The sequence below is a fragment of the Bactrocera oleae genome, chromosome 3 (assembly GCF_042242935.1).
Source record: "Bactrocera oleae isolate idBacOlea1 chromosome 3, idBacOlea1, whole genome shotgun sequence".
Classification (NCBI taxonomy): domain Eukaryota; kingdom Metazoa; phylum Arthropoda; class Insecta; order Diptera; family Tephritidae; genus Bactrocera; species Bactrocera oleae.
In genome coordinates this window covers 15,586,037-15,610,142 of record NC_091537.1, presented here as the reverse complement: position 1 = coordinate 15,610,142, position 24,106 = coordinate 15,586,037, and the positions used below count along the sequence as shown (strand labels likewise).

At 32.8% G+C, this 24,106-nt stretch overlaps 1 protein-coding gene across 3 annotated transcripts in view; it reads right to left on the bottom strand.

The window, feature by feature from the left end:
* dmGlut (Dietary and metabolic glutamate transporter) overlaps window positions 1-13,962 on the bottom strand; it is a 32,221-nt gene extending 18,259 nt beyond the window's left edge. Inside the window, exons 1-2 of one of the 3 annotated variants that reach the window (XM_014233593.3) lie at window positions 13,826-13,962; window positions 7,207-7,459 (exon numbers count right to left, since the gene is read on the bottom strand). In XM_014233593.3, the coding sequence (XP_014089068.3) occupies window positions 7,207-7,246 (40 nt within the window). In that variant the 5' untranslated portion in view covers window positions 7,247-7,459; window positions 13,826-13,962. Of the gene's footprint in view, window positions 1-7,206; window positions 7,460-10,257; window positions 10,438-13,738; window positions 13,758-13,825 lie in introns of those variants that run through there. The other 2 variants (XM_036366949.2, XM_014233592.3) reach the window with 2 other exon arrangements.
* Between the last annotated feature and the right edge of the window lie 10,144 nt (window positions 13,963-24,106).

Here is a 24,106-nt window from a genome sequence, read left to right as displayed (position 1 = left end):
GGGAGCGGCATCTGCAGTTAAAATTTTTTTTTTAATTGGGCGTGGTCCCGCCCCTAATAAGTTTAATGTACATATCTCCTAAACCGCTAATGCTATAATAACAAAATTCATTGGAAGCAAATGTTTTTAGAACCTCTACCTACAGTGTGAAATTAGTTGAAATCGGGTAGCAACTCCGCCCACTCCCATATAACGGTACTCTTAAAAACTACTAAAAGCGCGATAAATCAAGCACTAAACACGCCAGAGACATTAAATTTTATCTCTGGGATGGTATGAGATGACTTCAAAGGAACCGCGTTCAAAATTAGACAGTGAGCGTGGCACAGCCCACTTTTAGGTGAAAACCCATATCTTGAGATCTGCTTAACCGATTTCAACCAAATTCGGTACATAACATTCTTCTCATATTTCTATATTATAGTGCGAAAATGGACTACAACCACGCCTATTTCCCATATAACACCATTTTCAATTCCATCTGATTTTTTCACTTTCCACTATGCATATCAAGCAACAATGATTATATCGGGGTAAAACTTTGCGTGAATAATACGTTTAAAGTATGCCACCTTGTGACCAAAAATTGTCTAAATCGAACCAAAACTGTTCTAGCCCCTAAGTACTAAACATGTGGACCCCAGTGCCTATAGTTGACCTTCTCCCGAGAATATCAGTCAATCCACAAAGAAATCTCAAACGAATATACCATTTGACTTTGCGAGAGTATAAAACGTTCGGTTACATCCGAGCTTAGCCCTTCCTTACTTGTTTATATGTAAGAATGTACATATTATACGCGATAATAGCTATGTGCCATGGGTTCTGTCGAGAGTTATTAAATATTATTATAAAACTGTATATTATGTAGTATAATAATCAGTGAGATTTTCGAGATTATGGCCTACCTTCATACATGCATACATACATATAGGTATACCAAAGAATATGTGTGGGAACGCATATAATATACGCCAGTCAATCAAGTTCATCAGCAATTATACTAAATGGTGCTTTTATACAACCATACATAACATACTTATTTACATACATTCATATATATGTAGATGTTTGTATAGGTATATATATACATAGTCGTTAGCTCGCTCTAATCGCTCTTTCAATTTCAAGTGTCATGATTGTCAAATCAACAGATGATAAATAAATGCATCTTTGTATGTATTAATGAATACATATGTATAGGTATACATGTACATATAACCGTATAAATATGTTAGAACTTTAACTGACAGCTGTCAAATATTTGAATACCCGTTCACATCGAATAGAAGTTGTTAATTTTTTTATACCGTACTTCATAATGTTTTAACATTTTTTATAATTTTTATTTTATCTTTCAAATTCTAAGCTTCTTAATTAATGATAGTGCTGTCACATATGAAGAGGTAAATTCAATTAAGAGTTGTACTTATATTACTGGATAGTGCGAGAGTCAGACTAGAATTGTAGACCAAGGAAAATGTCTTAGGGTATTTGTGATATAATACGGAGTTCTAAATAGTACCAGGGTAAAGGTAAATACAAGTAAATTTTTATACTCTTCAAAGGGCAGCTAGTATTTTATGCGGGTAAAGAAAAATTCCACTTTAGCACTTTATGGCTTTATAAGTATCTAAACGTTAACTTTTGTATTTTACGTAGCTTTTGTATTTTACGGTGCGGAAATTAGTGAGCGATAGTTTTTAGCCCTCAACATTTTTCTGAATATTTCTATTAAAATTTATGAAAGACTAAAAATAGAATCAGAAGTATGTACTTTATTTTGAGCCAATATACCTATTCATGTACCTCCAAACAACTGTTTATTTGTTTCCTTTATTGATTATCTGCTGATTAGCATTTTACGATATCTTTCGAAATCCACCAAGTATCAATTTATTACCAACTTAACGTTCCAATCAACAAACTTTTTCAAAAACGACGGGCCCATACAATTAAAATTTGGAACCATTATAGCTCGGTCTTAACTATATTGAGCTCACCAATAATTAAATAATAAATAACAATTATTTTAACAATGCCATAAACATGGCAATTAACTAAGTCGATTTCAAATTTATATAGGCATTTATGCCTCGTGCTAGCTAATAGCATTTTGATGTTCTCTATTAGTCAAGAAGAAGCATGGACCTGATTAGAACTCACTATGTACTTATATACGAATTTTTTTCTTTGGTCTCATATTTTGACCAACTAATCATCTGATATAAAATAATGCGGCATATCCGAAGTAAGCGTTTATACGTTATGTATGTATGTAAACGTCGATGTAAATCATAAAGCGTATGGGAAAAAAAGAAACCACAAAACCGGCGATATGATATTTAATTAAACTGAAAATATTAACATGTCATATGATCGCTCATATCTTTTGAATTTATAATAAATTGTAGGCTTAAATACAAATATACTAATAATAATATAAATAAATAGGAAAGTGATTTTAATAAAGAAGTAATAAAACAGAATAATTGAAAAAAAAATTGCACAAACTGATGACCAAATTATGTGAGTGTGCTTTAACTGATTTATAAAATTATCGCATAAATATTAGGTCAAGTAAAAAGTTCGTTCGGTTTTTATCTAAGAGATCGCGTTATTGTCCATAGTACTAGTGTTACGTGTCGCATGATGTCATACTATACGGCGCTGAAAACGTGTTCATTCGCGCTAAAAGTTTGTCTTTGACAGTTTTTCGATTGATTTACTCAGTTCGTTGTGAGCGCTCGTCAAAGATGGACACCAACAAAGAGAAAATTCGCTATATTTTACAATTTTTCTTCGATCAAAGCGAAAAAGCAGCCAAAGCGGCTGAAAACATTAATTTAGTTTATGGGCCCGATACTGTAAACGAACGTGTAGCACAAAAGTGATTTGCTAGGTTCCGTTCCGGTAATTTCGATGTCAAAGATGCACCACGCGTCGGGAGGCCTGTCGTCGAAAATTGCGATAAAATCATGGAAATAGTGGAAACAGACCGTCACGTGAGCACTTATTTAATTGCTGAGAAACTAAAGATAAGCCAGAAAACCGTTTGGAACCATTTGCATAACCTTGGATTCAAAAAGGAGCTCGATGTTTGGGTGTCACACGAACTAACGCAAAAAACATGATGGACCGAATTTCCATCTGCAAATCGCTGCAGAATCGCAACAAAATCGACCCGTTTTTGAAGCGGATTGTGACTGGCGATGAAAAATGGGTCACTTACGACAACATCGAGCGCAAACGGTCGTGGTCAATGCTCGGAAAAGCAGCCCAGACGGTGGCCAAGACCTGATTGACGGCCAGGAAGGTTTTGCTGTGTGTTTGGTGGGATTGGCAAGGAATCATCTACTACGAGCTGCCCCCCTATGGCCAGACGCTCAATTCGGCCCTCTACTGCCAACAACTGGACCGCTTGAAGGCAGCACTCATCCAGAAGAGGCCATCTTTGATCAACAGAGGCCGAATTGTGTTCCATCAGAACAGCGCCAGGCCACACACGTCTTTGGTGACTCGCCAGAAGCTCCTGGAGCTCGGATGGGAGGTTCTAATGCACCCACCTTATAGTCCGGACCTGGCACCAAGTGATTACCATCTTTTCCTGTCCATGGCGAACGCGCTTAATGGTGAGAAGTTGGCTTCAAGAGAGGCCTGTGAAAATTGGCTCCCCGAGTTTTTTGGCAATAGGGACGCAGTCTTCTAAGAGAGGGGTATAATGAAATTGGCATCTCGTTGGCAACAAGTTTACGAACAAAACGGCGCATATTTGACTTTAATCGGACAAATGTACACAAAGTTATCATCTTTTAAAAAATCAATAAAAAACCGAACGAACTTTTTACTTTACCTAATATTTCATTTGTTCTCTATCAACGTACCTCCTCCTAGTAGAAATATTTTCACCAAGTACTTTTGTATATCCAAATTTTTTAAAGGAGAGGATTGACTAAAACGAAATTCTGATCTTTTTTTAATTTTTGGAAATCATTAATCAATTTAGCATATTAATTTAGTCCTAACTGCAACAGTGGTTCTCGTAACGTATTAAAATTAATAAGCGAGTTTGATGCTTCCAATCTCTTGCGGGTTTTATAAGAATGTTTGCACTCAAACAGTTAGCTTCGCATTATCGCCCTTTATTCATTTAAAATTCTATTGCCATTTTCCCATGTCTTGATTGACGTTCCAGTCGGTTCAACAATCTTTGCGAAATGTTATTTGAAGCAAATGTGAGTCGCTTCAGCGTCGTGCGATTTGACATACGTCCAAATATGTTTGCATACCAGTTTAGACTTGTGTACTCGACTTTAGATAACCCACAACAAGAATTTTTTATGAGTAACACTGAAGAGAGCATTCAGTGTGGGTTGTGAAATACAACTGTTACTAAGATGGTTGTTTTGTGTGTGAAGGTAAATTCGAAAACGTTACATTCGCACATGACCTTCATATTCTAAATTATTAAAGCAAATATTTAATATATTTTTTGTATTTGAATTTTTAAGAAAAGATGGAAGGACAAAGTCAATGGTCAAAAAGTTATACCAACTTTATTGTACAAGAGCTTTATTGAAAGAGTGAAAATATATTGCTGCTGTTTTCATGTTCTCTTTAAACTCAATTTCATATTATTAAATTCAGATCATGTTTACCACAATCCTTCATGTCTTCATGTCTATAAATTAGTAACGGAAAAATATTCACTTTATAGAATATTTTATCATTTTCTTGCATATAACCTATATATATACTCGTATATCACCAATCAACCCTTAATTAAACAAATTGACAAAATTAAGTTTGGAAAGCCAATTTTTAAACGTCGAGACTCTCGGCATTGCAGGTGCTTTGCATAAATTTACATTTTTCGCCGGCATGTTTTGTAATTTTACGCGTGTTTTTAGTGTAAATTTTTTGTACGAAGCTTACATAATTAATTAATGCAAGGTTACCTACATATATTTATATATATATATATAAAGTATTAGAACATGGCAGTTTGTGGTTTCAGTCATGAGCGAGCAAATTATTTCCTGACTTATGTTCTTAGTTGCCAAGTGTGTAAGCTTGAGTTAAGTAATTTATTCTTAATCGAATTTCATTTCAGTTAATTGCTAATTATATACAATTCAGTTTTATGTATGTTAATTAGTTTATTTTCTGTGTCACAGACGGTAGTGATGTTTATTCAGAATCGTGCTAATTTTAAAGACTATTCATACATATTTATATACGAAATATGTTCAGGAGGAATTGTAATTTTTAATCATAAATCATTTTTTTAAGCGGTTGTTCGTCGAATTCACAGCAGAACCCAAACTGCTCCAGGATATGTTAGAGAAAGGTTAGAGAGAACAAAATTGTTACTTGACTACAATACAAAAAAATGGCATTGAACACTGTTGACATAAGCTAAAACAAAGACCCCTTGTATTCTTATCACCTAATATATGATTTTATTGCTGTTAATTGGTGCCGATACATTTTTATTTTCTTCTATTCTTCAAGAAATAATAAACAATTATACATTTGTGTATGTGGTATAAAAATTAATTTATATTACATATGTATACAATTTTGAACCACTTCTGTAATTTAATCTCAAAGTAAACATTTTTTAGAAAGAGGGTGTTGAAAAATACTAAGCTATTATATTATATATAAGCACAGTCTATTTTTTTTGTTAATAAATAAAAACACAACAAAAAATTTTAAAAGAGTGAAGGTTAACACTTTCTCAAATCGATTTTAATACTTTAACTAAAATCATATTTAAACCGATAATACTGTGTAAAAAATCTGACAAATCTAATTTTAATAGATTTTTTGTAACTGTTCGAAGTACTCGTATTTGGCAAAAATATCAATAAATTAGTAAAATATATATATGTATATATATATATTTTTTTTTTACAAAAAATGTTAATTTAATTTTATTTGACAAAAAAACTAAAAAGTAAAGGTTTTTTTTATTTTCTAAACGCCCACTGTCTAATTTTGAATGAGGTTCCTATAAAGTCATCTCGTACCATCCCAGAAATAAAATTTAATGTCTTTGGCGTGTTTGTTACTTGATTTATCGCGCTTTTAGTAGTTTTTAACAGTACCGTTATATGGGAGTGGGCGGAGTTGCCACCCGATTTCAACTAATTTCACACTGTAGGTAGAGGTTCTAAAAACATTTGCTTCCAGTAAATTTTGTTATTATAGCATTAGCGGTTTAGGAGATATGTACATTAAACTTATTAGGGGCGGGACCACGCCCAAAAAAATTTTAACCGCAGATGCTCCTCCCTAATGTGATCCTGTGTACCAAATAACAGTCTTGTATCTTATTGCGGAGCTTAGTTATGGCAATTTATTTGTTTTTGATTAATGGCGTTTTGTGCGCTTGGCAGTGGTCCGATTACGCCCATCTGCAACACCAACCGTCTCACGGTACCAAGAAACATGTCTACCAAGTTTCATAAAGATATCTCAATTTTTACTCAAGTTAGAGCTTGCACGGACGGACGGATAGACAGTCACCCGGATTTCAACTCGTCTCTTCATCCTGATCATTTATATATATATAACCCTATATCTAACTCGATTAGTTTTAGGTGATACAAACTACCGTTAGGTGAACAAAACTATTATACTCTGTAGCAACAGGTTACGAGAGTATAAAAATATGAAAAAAAATTTTATTTAGTATAAAAAATCATACTTGAAGATATTTTTCTATAGCAAAAGTTTAAAGTTGCAAAGTTTGATCCGAAATTTTCTAGTTCAGAATCACTAATTGGGTTTAATACAAACTAATTATTAAGCCCGTAAATTATTTAAGGGAAAATCAGACTATGTTATAGACGATGTATTAACTTTTTTGAGCTGCTTAAGCAGATTGCGGCCGATTATCAGAGTGTAATTCTTAACTGTTTACAATATGTTAAAATAGCTTAAGTAGACTTAAGCTAAGGTGTATATTTTGATGTCGAACAAAAATCTTTGCAAATCAACTAGCTCTAAATTATTAATATTAGAATGCACTAATCCATAGTCATTCTTTAAGTTAAAGCATATAGTTAAGTCTTGATTAAGCTGTTCAGCATAACTCAAGTAGTTCTAATTAACTTAAGTCGATTTAAGCCAATCTAACATATTTCCATAAATACTTAAAAAATTTTAAATGTATATATAATATTTCGATGTACTTACACCTCGAAAATCGTATTCCCCACTCCGGCTGTTGCGTCATTTTAATTCTTTCTGTTGTATAGACAGGCGTATACCTCGTATTCTCCAGTTTGGTAAATAAGAAAACTGCTGCGACAGCAAAAACTGCGCTCCTTTGACGGGGGCTTCACAAGCCGGACCGCTGTCTTGATCGTTTAAAGATGTGTGTGTTTCAAGAGTTTGATTGCGCTTTGATTTCTATTTCCGAGCTCAAAATTTCCAACTAAATAATAAACTGTAGCAGATGGCGTAGATTAATAAATTTGTTGATTTGACGGAAATAACGTAAAATTATCCTTAACACAGGATAATTTCGCACAATATTAGCGTGAGCAAAATAAAGCAAGAGAGCAAGGACGCAGATAGTACGCTAAACGGGGGATAAACAGACAAATAGCTGGAGCGTAATGAAAGCGTTTACACTATATTGGTAAGCGTAAAAGAGACGTTTGATCAGCGATGCGATTAGCCGGTAAGGTAATTAGCGATTAGCGTTGAATGGTTTGCGATTGGCGTAGTTTGTTCTCTCGATTTTTCTTTGTGTAAAATATTTGAAGTTGATGACTATTTGCTTATTTCAGGTTTCAATTTGCTTTGTTGAATTGTTTTGACAGGATTTTAGCCGGAACACGAAATTTTCGTTGTTACTCTTTTATTAGCGATTTTTGTACCGATTGATCTTTATTAAGCTTTGTTAATTTTTTATCACGCTGTTTATATTTTATTACATAAATTTTTTTTTATAAATCTCTTTATATATTTTGATCCTTTGTGTATTGTGTTCACAACAACAACAATAGAAGCAACTTGGTAAACTCAATTTAGCCACGTTTAATTGTGGAATAATTCGAACTTGTTTGAAATGCAACAAAAATAGCAAACACACTGGAGAAAAATTGTGATATTTAATTACGAGCTGAAAACCGCAAAAAAATCAACAGGAAAAAAGCGCTACTGGATCGATGGATTGTTAATTTACAAATGAGAGATAATTTTGTACCGTCTTACGTTTTTATACGGAACGCGATAAGCGTGGCTTGTCCATTATACATTTTTATTTCTTTTTTTATTTTTTTATATTTTTGTTGGCTTTTTTAATTTTTTATTTTTGCCTTTGTTATTTTTTTTTGCAATGTTTGCTATTTTTTTAGATTTTTGCTTAATTCCTTTTCGTTTTACGTTTTGCTGGTATGTGCATGCATATGTGTGTTTGATTGGTTTGTATCAATATTTATGGTCGTTGTTCTTGCTATTGCTTTGCGCACTTACGCTCCGCGACTACTTAAGTTGTTGGTTTTGTTGTGTCTTAAAATCTTATTTATACTTTTTAATTGTTTTTGTCTTGTTGTTTTTGCTGTTGGCCATGCGTTTCTCAGTTATTATGGAGTGATTGTTGTTCTTGTTATTACTTTTTAGTTATATACATATTTATGTATGTATGTATAAGCCTTTTTATAGGTTGTTCTTGTTGTTGTTTTTATTTTGTTAGCCGTATTTGCACAGGTTTTAAAAAAATTATTCAAGATATCGAGAAGTGTGCACGCCATTCATATTGGTACGTATGTATGTATGTATGTGCTCAAGTGTTTGCAGAAAGTAACATTGTGATAGACATCAAGAAGCATCGCAAGAAATCGCAAAATCCGTGTTAGCTCCACACATATACAATACACAGCAATTTATGAGGAATATATGCATAGGATGTGTATTTTTTTGAGCATTTAAGCTTTCAACAAGCAGTTTACAAGAATCTTAACATACATATGTATGTATGTTTTTTTATATGTACGTACAAGGTGTGTCCTAAAAATAGCCGAACTTTTTATATTTTAAATTATTATAATTACATTTATATAATAAAATGCAATCTTTGAAAGTTATTATTTATTCAAAACAGGTTCCATTAAACTCAATACAATGTTTGGAACGATCAACCAGCGCATGCGTACATTTTTTTTATATCATTTATAGGAATGTGTTTCAGCACATTGATTACTGTTGCTAGAATGGCTGAGATATCATCATAAAATGCTCCTTTCATGTTGCTTTGCAGTTTTAAAAAAATTAAATAGTCACATGGTGATAGATCAGACGATTACGGAGAGAGTGTATAGAAAGAAATCCGTTTTTTCATTACAAACTCATTCACTCTTTTGGTAATCCATATTATTTATGTGGAACAAAAAGCGCACAGACCCTTTTACCCAAACATTCAGTTAAAATTCTCCAAATAGTGTTTATGTTCGTATTTTATCCCTCAGCCCACATTCTCGTAGTAAAATTTGCACTTTTCCACCAATTCAACACGATTAATAGCTTTTGTACGACCTGTCCTTTGACCGCTATTAAAATCCTCACGAACATTTTTAAAGCATGTAAACCACGTTTAAACTTGAGTACGACTCACACAATTATCACCATAGTCTTTTTTTTTTATTGATTCGTACATATGCCTCAGCGAATTTTTTTTTGCAAGTTTCACAATTTTTCTCACATCGAAATAGCTGTAACTTCAACAGCTGCCACCGATTTCCATGAATTTAGGTGACTTTGGACATGATAAGTGTATCTTTTAATACTGCAAATTTTCAGTAGGTAACGTTGCATTTTGTATGAATTTAATATAAAGTTCGGTTATTTTTGGGGCACACATTGTATGATCGTACCTATGTATCTTTGTATGTATGACTATATGTATGTATGAATATATGTGTGCGTGTCTACTTATGCTGCATATTGCCATTTATAAGTCAACCTACCACACTAGCTCACTAACCGACTGACTGGATAGGCAAGCTGGCTCGTTAACCAAGCCCACCAACCAGTCGATCAAACAAGCAATCAAGCCATGTTACACACATATATACATATGCAAAAATTGCATACAAATACGCAATCACATGCTCCTATATAAATCAATCGATGCAACAAAAACACTTAAGTTCAATAACTTACAAGCAACGCAACACATACTACAAACTACATACACAAAAGGAGGCATTGCTCCACAAATCAACTCTACCCGGTACTCACTCCTGCGCCGCGTTGTGGCAAATCGCACACTCGTCCATACAACCAATTGCTTCCCAACTACAAGTAACGTTGGTTATTAACTATGTACTATTGATCGTATATTTGCGATCGCGCAGTGCAGTTAACTGAACCAACTGTGAGGTGCTGCCGATCATTCCCTAGTGTCCCTAGCCGTTTGACGATCTGCTGCAAACTGCTCTGGTGCGTTTTCAGCGCCACAATTGTTGCCTCCGCTACCATGAATGAGTGGTTTTGAGAAATGGCAAAAGAAACAACCATTACAAAAAAAAAAAAACAAGCAAAAAAAAAAAAAAAAAAAAAAGAAAAGGAGTCAATAAAACAGTTCTACTAGCTACACATTATATTATATGTACACACATATACATATACAATATCGGGCTGACATATCAATTCGTGCGCACTTAAAATCCGCAAATATGAGATTACGTACTTATGTATATACAATTATTTGCTTACTCATATGTGTACATATGTAATTATGGCCTATAATGTGATTCGACAAGCGTCTTGCTGGTGTAGTCCATATAGTAGTGGCGGGCGTGAGCAATTAAAAGTCGAGATAATGGGATAAATCTACTATATGGAACCATATAATCGCGCAAACGAACATTCTTGCAGACATATGTATAAAAGTTTGTATATAGTCCTACACTACATATACATATATGGTTAGTCGGGGAGTTCAATAATACGCACACATGTTGCGTGCAGAGAAAAAATTCGCTTATATTTGTATGTCTGCTTTCGGTATATTGTAGGACCAGCAAGTGACATTTACAGTCATATACTTTTATGGAATAAATAACAAAAAAATCCACACAAAACAATCGTAAAACAAATGGTACTATCTCAAGTACTCGTAAACACTATGCAGTAAAGTCAGTTTGGAGTCCTCGAATGAGGGAAAGTAGCTCTAAGTATTTGATGGTAATTGTTGATGTACTAGTTTAGAACTATTTTGAAATGGATTAGTTCTCAATGTCGGTGATTGAAAGTAAAAATTGAAATTCCCTTATCCTGATTGAAAACATATACGTACAACTTTTGCTTGTGTCGTTCAATTTTTAAAGACAATTTCTTTAGACATTTTAATAGTTTATGAGACATTAAATATTGGGCAGTAAGACAGATTAGGTCACAACCAGCCTTGAATATATATTTTTCTAATTTTTGTTTAATATCACCGACCCAATTTTCTCTAATCACGATTTGAGTTCAAGTTAGGAACTGAAGTTATCACTTTTTTTGTTGGAAATACTAGCTCCCCCTCTCCAACTGTAGAGCTTTTGAAAAGCAACTTTGATTGCTTCAAAGTTGCGATAGTTCTCAGCGTGAGCTAATTTGACACACGCCGTAATGTTTAATGGATTTCAACCGGCTGTATTTGTGCTATTCATTCCTCTTTATGATTAAACCTATTACATACTTGTAACTGACAACATTTTTAAAAGACATATCGGAAAGAATAACTCGAATTTCCCCTTTACCGGGTACCTTTTTATAAACTCACCCTTCTAAAAAGTTAGAAGTTAAAACTCTGATATTTACCTAGACTATTGCCAAGGCATCAATTTTGGTGGGGTTTCTTATAAGGAATTTCGTACCTAATACACCGGCAGTGATTTTAAACTTAATTCCTATAAAAAATACTCTAAAAAAGTTGTTGTGTTAAGTTTTCGACTTTATCATGGTACCACAAAAAAGTATATGTATATGTCTATATATGTATATATACCTATATTATAAGATACATTCTGGACTGCTATTGGATTTTTTGGCCGCGAGGTAAACAACTAAAATTTTGACCCACCTTTTGAAAATGTGAAGATATATTGTAATATTGCTTTAATGTATTGTTTACTAAATTTAGCAATCATCTATTGGTATTTTTGACAACGACGTAAGCTCCATATCAAGTAATAAGAAATCGCACGCAGTTTGCTGTTATTATTCCCTGAATAGGATATATTAAGTTTGAAACAAAGTTTGTTAGGTTGGTTATTAAGTATATACATATGTAATCAAGCGCTTGTTTGGGAAACTTTTTTATTTGACGAGTTATCTTCACGAAATTTTGCATGAATTATTGCCCGAAGTAACGGTACAACCTACAAAGAAACTGTTCAGATCGGATCACTATGGCATCAACATAGCTGCCATTCAAACTGAACGATTGGAATCAAGTCTTTTAGGGCAAACTTTTTAATTTAATTAGAGATATCTTCACGAAATTTGGCTTGGGTAATTTTCCAAAGCATTGAAACCATCATTGCATATGCATAGTTGCCATGTAAGCTGAACAGTCAAAATTAAGCTCCTGTATGAAAAAATATTTTATTTGAAGAGATGACTTTACTAAATTTGGTGTTTATATATTATATATATATAGTATCTACATAAAAAAATTTGACTTATCGATTTTATTTTATTTTATTTTCAACGTACAAGAAATAACGAAATTAGAAAGAAATATAGAAGAAAAATTTTTAATTCATTCCTAATATTGCCATATCTCAAATAATACCAAATTTATGCATAGTTCAACACCCCAAATGGCAGCTTGACTTAAAGACACTTAACTGTGCGCGATCGAACATTGAACATGGTCAGTTGCCTTTGAATTTACTGTAATACACTTGTGTACTTCTTATACAAGGAGTCGCGCACTCAAACAGGCTGTACAAACATGTCCATGCTTCGAAAGTTTGGTCAACAGGCAACACAACAACAAATGTCCATTTGATTTAATCCAACTACAACATAAAACGCGAAGAACAACAACACAAACGCGTTATTAGCCAAATGTGGCAACTTATCAGAAGCCAAGAAAATTGCAGCAATAACAACAATAAACAAGCGCAATATAACAGTTACACGTGTTAAAGAAAATTAAAAAAAAAAATACATGTTTGATGATATTTTTATTGTTGTAACCAAATTTTATTATTATCCCTTAGTTATGTGGTTCAGCTGTTGAGATGATTTTTATCGATATTTATTTTTTTACTTATTATAAAAATTGTTTACGTCATTAAATTTTTGAGTTTTTGCAAAACGTAATATTTAAAAAAATATACAGATCATGCCATTTGCTCGTCGGTGTGTAATTTATGTATATTTTAATTTTTATTTACAATATAATATTTTTATTTGTAAATTTTTTTATTTGTTAAAATTTTTTATTTGCCAACGTTTTTATGTTATTATATTCCTTGAAACACTTAGGAAATGCATGCATCCACCAGCGTTCATTTTATTTTGTTTGTTTTATTTTTTTATATTTTCTGTATGATCTCAATCGCTTTCGACAAGTGCACGCATATTTCAAGCGTCCGAGCCTCTTGCTTTATTGCGCTTAACACATTAAATCCACATATACATATGTACATGCATGCGTGTGTGTATGTGTGCCTGCGAAATCCCAACTATATTTACATGATGAATTTTTTTTTACACTCACACACGCATTTCAGATAATTAACTTGTTTTTAAATGCACATATTCGGTATTTATAAAATTCGTACCACCATCACAACGAAAAACTTACAACAAAAAAACAGCACACGAATAAAAATTGATGCAAACTCGATCCACACACTGGACTGTCAGCCGTCAGCAGCCGTGTTCAAACGACGACTGTTTCACAGCACGAAAACCCCCAGCTCTTTTATTGTAATTTGAATGTCAGTGGAGTTGAGCCGGAAAAGCCCTAAACACCCTCACTGCTGAAAGTATGTATATGCTCATTAAGATTAAAAATCAACAACTACAATAAACACGACAAACAAAAACGGCTTAGAACACAACTAAACCGATACTAAACGCTCTTATCCGTCAGTAAGTTATATGCGCAAGTGTTGTTGTTATCCAATAGTCATAGCGAAAATCGAGTGCATGAGCACACATTTTAGTGTTTATGAGCACTTACATATTTATACATAAGTTAAGTACAAGCTCTAACTGTCAAGCCGTTAAGCGCATGAAGTCCGAGTGGGGTTTAGTTAAGTTGGAGCCGTATATCGACTCTCCAAGCGCTCAATACTCTACCATTCACTCGCACTTGTATGCTGCTTACACGCTTACTATACCTAAATATGTACCGTAATATGTGCATATGGTCGTAAATGTATACAAGTATTTCTCGGTAGAACTAATCAATTACTAGTTTTTAGTCAATTCATTCACTTCATTTCTACGCTCACTGTGTTTGCGTGCATTTGTTTTTGCATTTTTTCTTAATTAAAATTTTGTCAACAAGTGCCAATTTGCCAGCGTTCAATGGTGCTTCAAAATACAATTGTGCACATACATACATACTTAGCTATCATTTCATTGAGCGGTGCGCAAATGCACACACAAACGCAGCTATTGCGAGTGCGCCTTTTAGTTGCAAGCGAGTCAACCAACCCGGTCCACCAACCGCCCAATCAAGTGATCAATGAAAACTGCAGCCTTTTTAACTCAGCTCAAATTTCTCTTTTAATCGTTATGTTTGTGATATGCAGTTTCCGTTAAATTATTTCTCTTCGGTTTTGAAGTCTTAACGTCAATTACACAAAATGTATAGCCAATAATGATACAAGAATAGAATGCAGGCATTCAAAGTCACAAGTGGATATTCATACCTATATATATACATACATATATATTTAGAAATGTAAATATGTACTCAAATTAAAAATGTCATAATATTATTATATAATATTTATACAATATACTCATATTGACAAAACATATTGCAAAACACTTGAGTAAATATTTACCAAATCATCTTTCCCTTCCGCGAATAATTTTAAGACTTCATTTTAACCCTTTACTTGCTGCAAAAATTAATTCATGAATTTAAAAATTTATTTATAAAATTTTAAAAATTTTGGTTTTCATATTATTAAAAAACTTTTAAGGGGCACACCTAATGTAGCAAGGTTATTTTTGAGAATTTACAATATAAACAAAACAACTGTATCAACTATTTTAAAAATTTAAGAGTATATTTATACTACATATGTATTTTAGGAATACACAGTATAATTTTTTAAGAAGAAAATTAAAGATTTTTACTTGCAATCTCCGTTGTCACTAAAAAAGGTCCTTGGTGGAGGATGAAAACTAAAAAGAAATTCTTATCCGTCTTATATTGTCCGTACTTACGGCCGAAAACAAATTAGAAATTGACAAAATTGCGGATTTAAAAGGGTTGAATTTCACCAAAAACCAGATCAAAAAACAAAAAAAAAAAATTTGAAAAATGCCTATAACTCACAAAAATACCATATATGAAATATTTATTTAAAATTTAAACGTATATTCTATCGAAATATACCAAAAATATTTTTTTTTTCAAAATTTCACACTAGTTGTGCCCCTCAATTCTAATTTTTTTAATTAATCAAAATACTCCTAATAATGTTTACAAATTCATAATATACTAATATTAATTAATATACTAATATATTTTCATTCTATCTAATTATCAAAACGTTACACTTTATCACCGTAATACTTTAAACCGATTGTTGCCATTGATTGTTGCCTTTAAATCAATTTTTATTTGTTAAAAACGTCGGAGACTGTATAAAATATATTTGTCTATAAATGATCAGCGTGATGCTGAGTCGATTTAGCCATGTCCGTATGTCTGTCTGTATATACGCGTACTAGCCGCTTAGGTTTTCTCCCCAAGAACTTGTTCATTTGGAAATTTTACAAACTGAACAACACTCTTCTCCACTGGAGAATCGGACTCAACCTCGACATGAAAAATCTATTCTACTATCTTAATAGCAGTGATGCGACCGTTTCCACTGTTTTCAGCATTGCTGGCTTTATTTTATTAAAAACTCACTAAATGTTGGTTCCCAATTAGGCGGTAGTCTAACAAAAACAAATCACTTGACCCAGGTGACCCATATCTTAAAATTTGGTCACAAAAAATAAAATGATGTTTTTGTTTTCTTTTTGTCTCTTTTTTATCGTTCTGCTGGGTCCATGACATTGAGAACCAAAGGCTCTCGAGCATTTACTGTTCACCACTGAGAAGAAAGCTGAGTTCCAGTCTTGCTTTAACCTTGCTGAATATGTTGAACATAAATCTCAAACACATGTATTCACTTTGCCAGCGATAACTTTAGGGAATTTCATCCATCTAAAAATGCCAAAAAGTACACAGTGTAGTTTGTAGCATAGTCTGCTTTAGCGTCAGGCCTCGTCAATTATGTTGTACAAAAATAACAGCAATAAAATTAGCACACTAACTTAAATTATTTGTAATTGTCATTATTAATTTGCGCTGAATTCCATAAAATTTTTGTCATTCATTTGTAACACGCCTATCAATATACATTTCATCAATTTGTGCTTAATAAATTTGCATAGAAGACTGCTTCTGCACTTCTACACGCAAGCGCGTGTGTGTGTATGTTTGTATGTACGTGTCAACCAGCGCACAACAGTGCGTCTCTGGTAACAATTGACGTCTATCTTCGAATAACGAATGGGTGGTGTCAATTTGCCGGCTCCAATGATCGTCGTCAACTCTGCATGCATGTGTGTTTGAATGTTGTGCCTATCTATGCGCGACGATCGTCACTTCGAACCTTGCATGCGATATCATCGAACAAATGTTCTTTCTCGAATAAATATTATTTTATGAATTCCATAAATAAAGCATCCTTTTTAGTTTAATTGATATGTTTGTGTCCATTTAAAAATGCTGCAAATAAAAAAATATGCAAAACTGGTATTTTTCGGTTAATTGTGTTCAATTATTTATTTATATTTGTTTATGGCAATTTTTTTGTTCTCTTAGTTCAAATTGAACATCTTTAAACAATAAGAAAATTATAATAATCGGAAAAAAAATTATGAAAACAATAAAAAAAAGCAAGTAAGGAAAGTCTAAATTCGGTGTAACCGAACATTTTATACTCTCGAAAGGTAAATTGATATATTCGATTTTCGTATATATTTTATTTAAAAATAGGAAGTATTGCATCCAATAAACAGATAAGAAGATATACTATTATTTGAAAGAGATTCTTTCGGAATTTTATTAAGATTTCTAACATATTGAACGATAAATACGGTATAAAGTCAACCAGAAGTTCGAAAACTATTATGTTAGGTATTTGGGCTAAGGGAAGTATTGACCCCATTTTACCCATTTTTATTTGGTTGTTCGATAAAAAAAAAAATCAGCCATATGCACTGGTGTCCACATACAATTTGGTGTCTGGTTCCTAGAAAAGTTATAGTCCGATTTCGACAATTTTTGGTCATTAGATTAAATACTTCGAGGGAAAATTTGTGCAAGGTTTTACCCTAATAACTGCATTGATGTTGGATTTTTATACTGTAAAGTGAAAGAATGAGATAGAATTTAAAAGTTTGTTATATGGGAAGTAGTCGTGGTTGTCAACCGATTTCGCCAATTTGACAATGTGTGATAAAAATGATTGGGTAACCTCACACACCAAATTTTGTTGTAAATGGTCTAGTAGTTCCTGAGATATAGGATTTCAACTAAAATTGTGTCACGCCCATTTTCCAACACTGGATCCCATAAAGCCCTTTTCTGCAATCCTGGCTGTGAAATTTTATAAGTTTCATCAAGATATCTCAATTTTTACTCATGTTATCGCTTGCACGGACGGACGGACAGACATACAGTCACCCGGTATTCGACTCGTCTCTTTAACCGTTAGGTGAATAAAACTATTATACTCTGTAGCAACATGTTGTGAGAGTATAATAATATTCAACAAAAAACCAAAAAAGAATTAGCAAAAACTTTTGGTGATCGTGAGACGACTCAAAAAGACGTCAATGAATTATTCTTATTTGCTTTTTGGCTTCCTCTCCGAGCGTAGGAGACGTTGTGTTATTGGGATAACATGACTTGAAATTAACATCTGTTTATTCAGTTTTTTATAACATTAAATTTTTAATTAGTTGTTTAAGTTCACGTGCTTTCCTCGTGTTCTGGATAAATACCAACATACTTATAGATATATACATATATGTGTACAAGTTGTACCGAGAAAACGCTTTAATGAGGTAAAACTTTTTTATTATTGTATGGATAAAATCCAAGGCTTGTTAACATACTATTTACATTCCCATTCTTACTTATATAATATTTACGCACAAACTGTCATATGTATTTAATTGTACTGTTTTATGGCATCTCTTCATACATCCTCACATCTAGGGTGAACCATCTTATATGGAAGAGTTGGTTAGACATATTTTGGAAACAATATTTAAGTGCAATTGTATTTCATTAACCATTGCCTCTTATTCATTGCTATATCTACTTTAAAGCTAAATCTGAAACACAGAAAATCCCTTGCATGACCAAAAAGTATTTTTTAAGTTGCGGTTTGCACCAAATTCATCCTTAAACCATATTTGTACCTTGATAATATATTCAGTATGCCTCGAAGATTTGAACACCCAGAATGAAACGTCGGAGACGCTATAATATGTAATTACATATACATATATAAATGATCAGCGTGCGAGCTGATTCGATTTATTGTAATTGTGTCCGTCTGTGGTATATACTCGAACTAGTCCCTCAGTTTTTGAGATATCGATCTAAGATTTATATAGTAAATAGCATATATGCATGAGCTGTCATACAAACTGACCGATCAAAATCAAGTGTTTGTAAGGAAAACCTTTTTATTTGTGAAGGGTATTATGACTACGGTGCAACATTTTCTAGCTTTTTGCCATTAGCTCTTCTAAAAATGCGTACACAAAACCTGTTCATAACTTTTGGGTTTCCCAGCAGTACATACTTATAAATTTATGAGTACATATGCATGCATATATGTACGTTATTTCTATAAAATATTGAATACAAAACTTTTCTCAGCATTTTAATTGCAATTTACGCTACAGCCACATAAAATACCTGGAAGCTTCATAAATGTCAATGAATTTTTGTAGTGTTCAAAGCTAAAGGGGACTCACACTTAAAGTGACTGACAGTTGACTTTTAACGTTATTTTGACTGACAATTGCCAATTTGTAATACATACACATATGTATGTAAGTGCATAAGTTTGTACATTATTTTGTTTTTTATCTTCAATTACAAAGAAAATGAAATAAAAGTTTAAGAATGTAAGTACATATATGGTTGGAGTCTTTCGATTCCTAAAACAGAGAAAATATGGCCAAAAGTTTTCGTTTATGGAAGAATAACTGCACCAATAATAGAGATAATTTTTCTTAAAAATTTGGGTCTTTCGGTTTGAGTCTGGCGATTAACTACTAGTTCAAAACATCTATCGTTAAGAGTTCGAATGAAAACGACTGCTACTCTTCTCTCTATATGAAGGATCTCTATTGATTATGTTTGAAGGCTGAGACAACTTCATTAAAGACTTAACTTTATTGTGCTTTTATTTTCTATAGATACATACATATAAGTACTTAAAGATCTTTGTGATCAATCAATTTTCTATAGATACATACATATAAGTACTTAAAGATCTTTGTGATCAATCCTTCATCGCCCATGCTGACTTTTTACTCCTCCTCGTTAAGTTCTAATAAACAAATATTGTTATAGAATTCTTGGAAAATAAAAAGTTACATTGTACAATGTAGACAATATGTTCTATATGTTAAAAGCCCTGACACTATAAAATTAAACCTCCTAATTTTATCGGCATTATAGTTAATTATAGCGTAGGCAGGGGCCTATATTCTACTTCCATTCATAGAACTAGCAAATAGTAAATTTAATAAGCTTTGAGTCTTTGTATGTAAAGCTGAAAATTAAATATAATTGATAAAATCAATCATTAGTTACCTATTGATTGAACTTCACGCGACTTTTGTCGTCATACGTAATTGTAACAGTAATTTATAGAGTAGAGTGTACAACTGACGTGTTTAAATGCTGAAACGAGTCGAAAGCGATATATTATCATATATTTGTTGAAAATCATAAAATAATTCGTTCACTTCACACTATTTAGTAAAAGTTGGAAGAAGAAACATAACAGACAGGTAACCCCTGATAACTGTGTTTTAGTTGACTTTATGAATTACAATGATCCCTTTATTCACTATTGATTCGATTTTTTTTCAAATAATCAATTGTTGCGAGAGGGAGAAAGAGCTGAAATTGTCTTGTTAACATTTAGACTTGACTCAAACTCTTTTGAGTCTAAAACTCGCTTACAGATTTGCTTCACTCCTAACGCTCAGTATGTTTGTATGTATATGACTGGTCGACCTTCACGGCATTCATTTTTGAGTATCTACTTTAAATTTTAATAATACATAAGTGTTTTACTATTGAAAATCGAATGATTACCATACGTCAAAGCTATTCTGTTCTTTGAGTTTATAAACCACATTTTTAAGCAAGAATAGTTATAACTAAGCCCCTAAAGGAATTTAGAACTGCAGATTTAAAGTTGGGGATTGCGCGAAATTCTCTGAAAAATTTAGTAAAATTCGATCACGTAATGGAATTATTGTAGAAAATGAAGGTCGGTTAGTATATTTGGATCGAATAATTTGTGTTTAATATATATTATTATCTAAAATTACGATAGCTGCCGCATTTATTCCATTTTTTACAAACTCATCATAACTGTAAGTCCCTTATATTAATATTAATACCTAAATTTGTTTATTACTTTGTTGTTTACAAAAGAATAAATTTCTACTCTAATGTATGTATGTAGACTGACATATAATCGCAAGTACTAAGTAAAAGGCAGTTGTCGGCTGTCGTAATTACCAAGATTATATTGATTGTAGAGTTATTTATTGTACTCGATATTATGGATGTGCGCTTATACATGTATATAAGTACATAAAGGGTCTACCAACAAGAACAACGTGATGTTAAAATATAAAAAAACACTTAAATTTGGTAAAAATAGGTTCTCTTCTTTTTTTTATTTTGCAGATAATTTTACGTCATTTATGATTTGAACTAAATGTCGACCAAATGATCACAGCGGCTCCGTTTCCATATCTCCACTCGTTTACACCAATTTTCGATGGCCCGGTGCTGCATTTCGTTTGGGATTTCGGCTTAAGTGCGGTGAATGTTATCCTCGAGCTCCTCGAGCGTTGCTGGTTGTTTGGCGTAAACTTTAGATTTATTATACTCACAGAGAAAATAATCTAGAGGTGTTAAATGCCATTATCTTGGCGGCCATTTGACTAGGTCATTTCTCGAAACTAAAGAGTCGTCGAACTGTACACGCACGCACACACACACGTACGTCTTGTTGGGGAAATAAAATTCCTCTGCATCGTTTTGATCAAATTCCGGAAGATAAAAGTCGAAACAGTAAGGGCTGATGATGCCACCATACCACAATTCGCACCAAACGGTCAATTTTTGTACCCTGAACAGGGTATATTAAGTTTGTCACGAAGTTTGTAACACCCAGAAAGAAACGTCGGAAACCCTATAAAATATATGCATACATAAATGATCAGCATGAAGAGCTGAGTTGACCACTACAGCATATAGCTGCCATACAAACTGAACAATCGGAATCAAGTATTTGTATGGGAAACTTTTTTATTTGGCGAGATATCTTCACGAAATTTAGCATGGATTATTATTTAAGGCAACTATCCAATTTCCGAAGAAATTGTATAGATCGGATGACTATAGCATATAGCTGCCATATTAACTGAACGATCAGAATAAAGTGCTTGTATGGAAAACTTTTTTGTTTGACGGGGTATCTTCACGAAATTAGGCACGAGTTGTTGTTCAAGGCAACAACGTATTCTCCGAAAAAATTGTTCAGATCCGATCACTATATCATATAGCAGCCATACAAATTGAACGATCGGAATCTAGTTTTTGTAAGGAGCCTTTGTATTTGCGAAGGGTATTTTAGCTTCGGTGCAAACGAAGTTAACGTTTTTTCTTATTGGTAATGTAATTATGTTTTCGGAACCCCACAAGGATTTGATTCACCCCAATAGCGAGTATTTTGTTTGTTGACGAAACTACCTGCCAGAAATGGGCTTCATTTGAGAAGATGATTTTTCGGATATCCGGATTTTCCGAAGAACGTTAATTTGCATAATAATCTTGGAAAATTTCCAAGCGTTTTACTAAAGTGAAACACGACATGATGGAATGACAACCTTACTGAACACACTGACAAAATTTTACAAAAATCTATAAGCAAACATGGCCGCCACGAGTTGTCAAAATCACGTCATCCCTATTAGTAGAGGCAGTACATAGAAGTACGAAAGTTTTTTTTTTATAAATATATGTATGTTTATATCTAAGAAACGAGTGAATGTGAGAGGTCGCTGATAATCTTCTTTCTGACTTTCAATATGAGTAGTATATCAGTATATACATACAAGTAAGTATATTCTAGTTATACGCATATAGTTATATACATATGTAGTATATTATATATGTACCATATATAAGTATTTATAAATATAAGTTTTGCGCTAATTTACTTTCTGTTTCAATAAATGCCTGTCTGATTAATATCCAGCTGTAAAAATATAAATCAATCATTTATAAATAAACTTGTTTACAACTTACCTACTTTCCGACACACACGCGCTTTCTTACATACAGAATAAGTAAATTTTGTCAGCTTCTTGTCTTCCTGCAACACTGACTCATACATATATAAATAGGCATTTATAAGTATAATAATGTATGATAATTAATTTACAGGATGATATGCATTTCCGAGAATTTTGATATGCTAGGTCTACCATATCGTACCTTTATATGCTCATATTCTATATACTAAGTGCATGTGTATATGCAGACCTGCAGAAATACTTACAAAATATTACTATATTTATATGAACATGTATGAATCCTGATTCCTAAAAGTTATATTTGGTGCATTACTCATTTCACATCACATCTGTGGAACATGTGTACTACAAAAACATTATTATGCGGATATGCAGTTTTTGCATATGACATTGTTAATAACCATACTTTTAGATTACTTTACATATTTACATTAGTACAGATCAATTTTTATTGGAATTATACAAATTAGACCAGACTGCTGAAAAAGCTGAAAAATAGTACCTATAAAAAAATATGGTGCTTTTGAGTTAATATACTTGTCTTCGTATGTATGAAGAATTCCTGAAGTTAACATTTTTATTTCATATCGAAAATATCAGCTGCAATATGTGAAGTGGATCCATAAAAGTGGTTGAGAGCCTCTTGCATTTTTAGAATGCTTACACTTTGATTTTGGGTTAAAATTTTTATACCATTGAATTCAATAAAAAAAAACAAGAAAAATCATTAACTTCGGTTGCAAGAGCTTTGATCGTTCAACAATTACATCGGACGTTTCATCATTGCATTCGGCAATAACTCATGCCAATTTTCGTGAAGATATCTCGTCAAATGAGAAAGATTTCCATCCAAGAACTTGATTCAGATTTCGATTGCATTACAGCTAGATGCTATAATGATCCGATCTTGCCTTAAGCAATAATCCATGCCAAATTTCATGAAGACATTTCGTTAAATGAAAAAGTTTCTCATACAAGCACTTTATTCTGATCGTTCAGTTTGTATGGTAGCTATATGCTATAGTGGTCCCACATCGGCCGTTCCGACAAATGTGCAGCTTCTTGGTGAGAAAAGGACGGGTCCAATATTTCAGATGCCGTGTTGAAGGACAAGTTTCTCACGATCCTACGACCAATTGAAGGTTTTGATGACATTCAAATATTTGCGTTCATAGCCAAAAAATCTTTAAAGAATAGTTTTGTACTGATTTTAAAGATTTCGAAAAAACTTCGTTCAAAACACTCGAGCAAA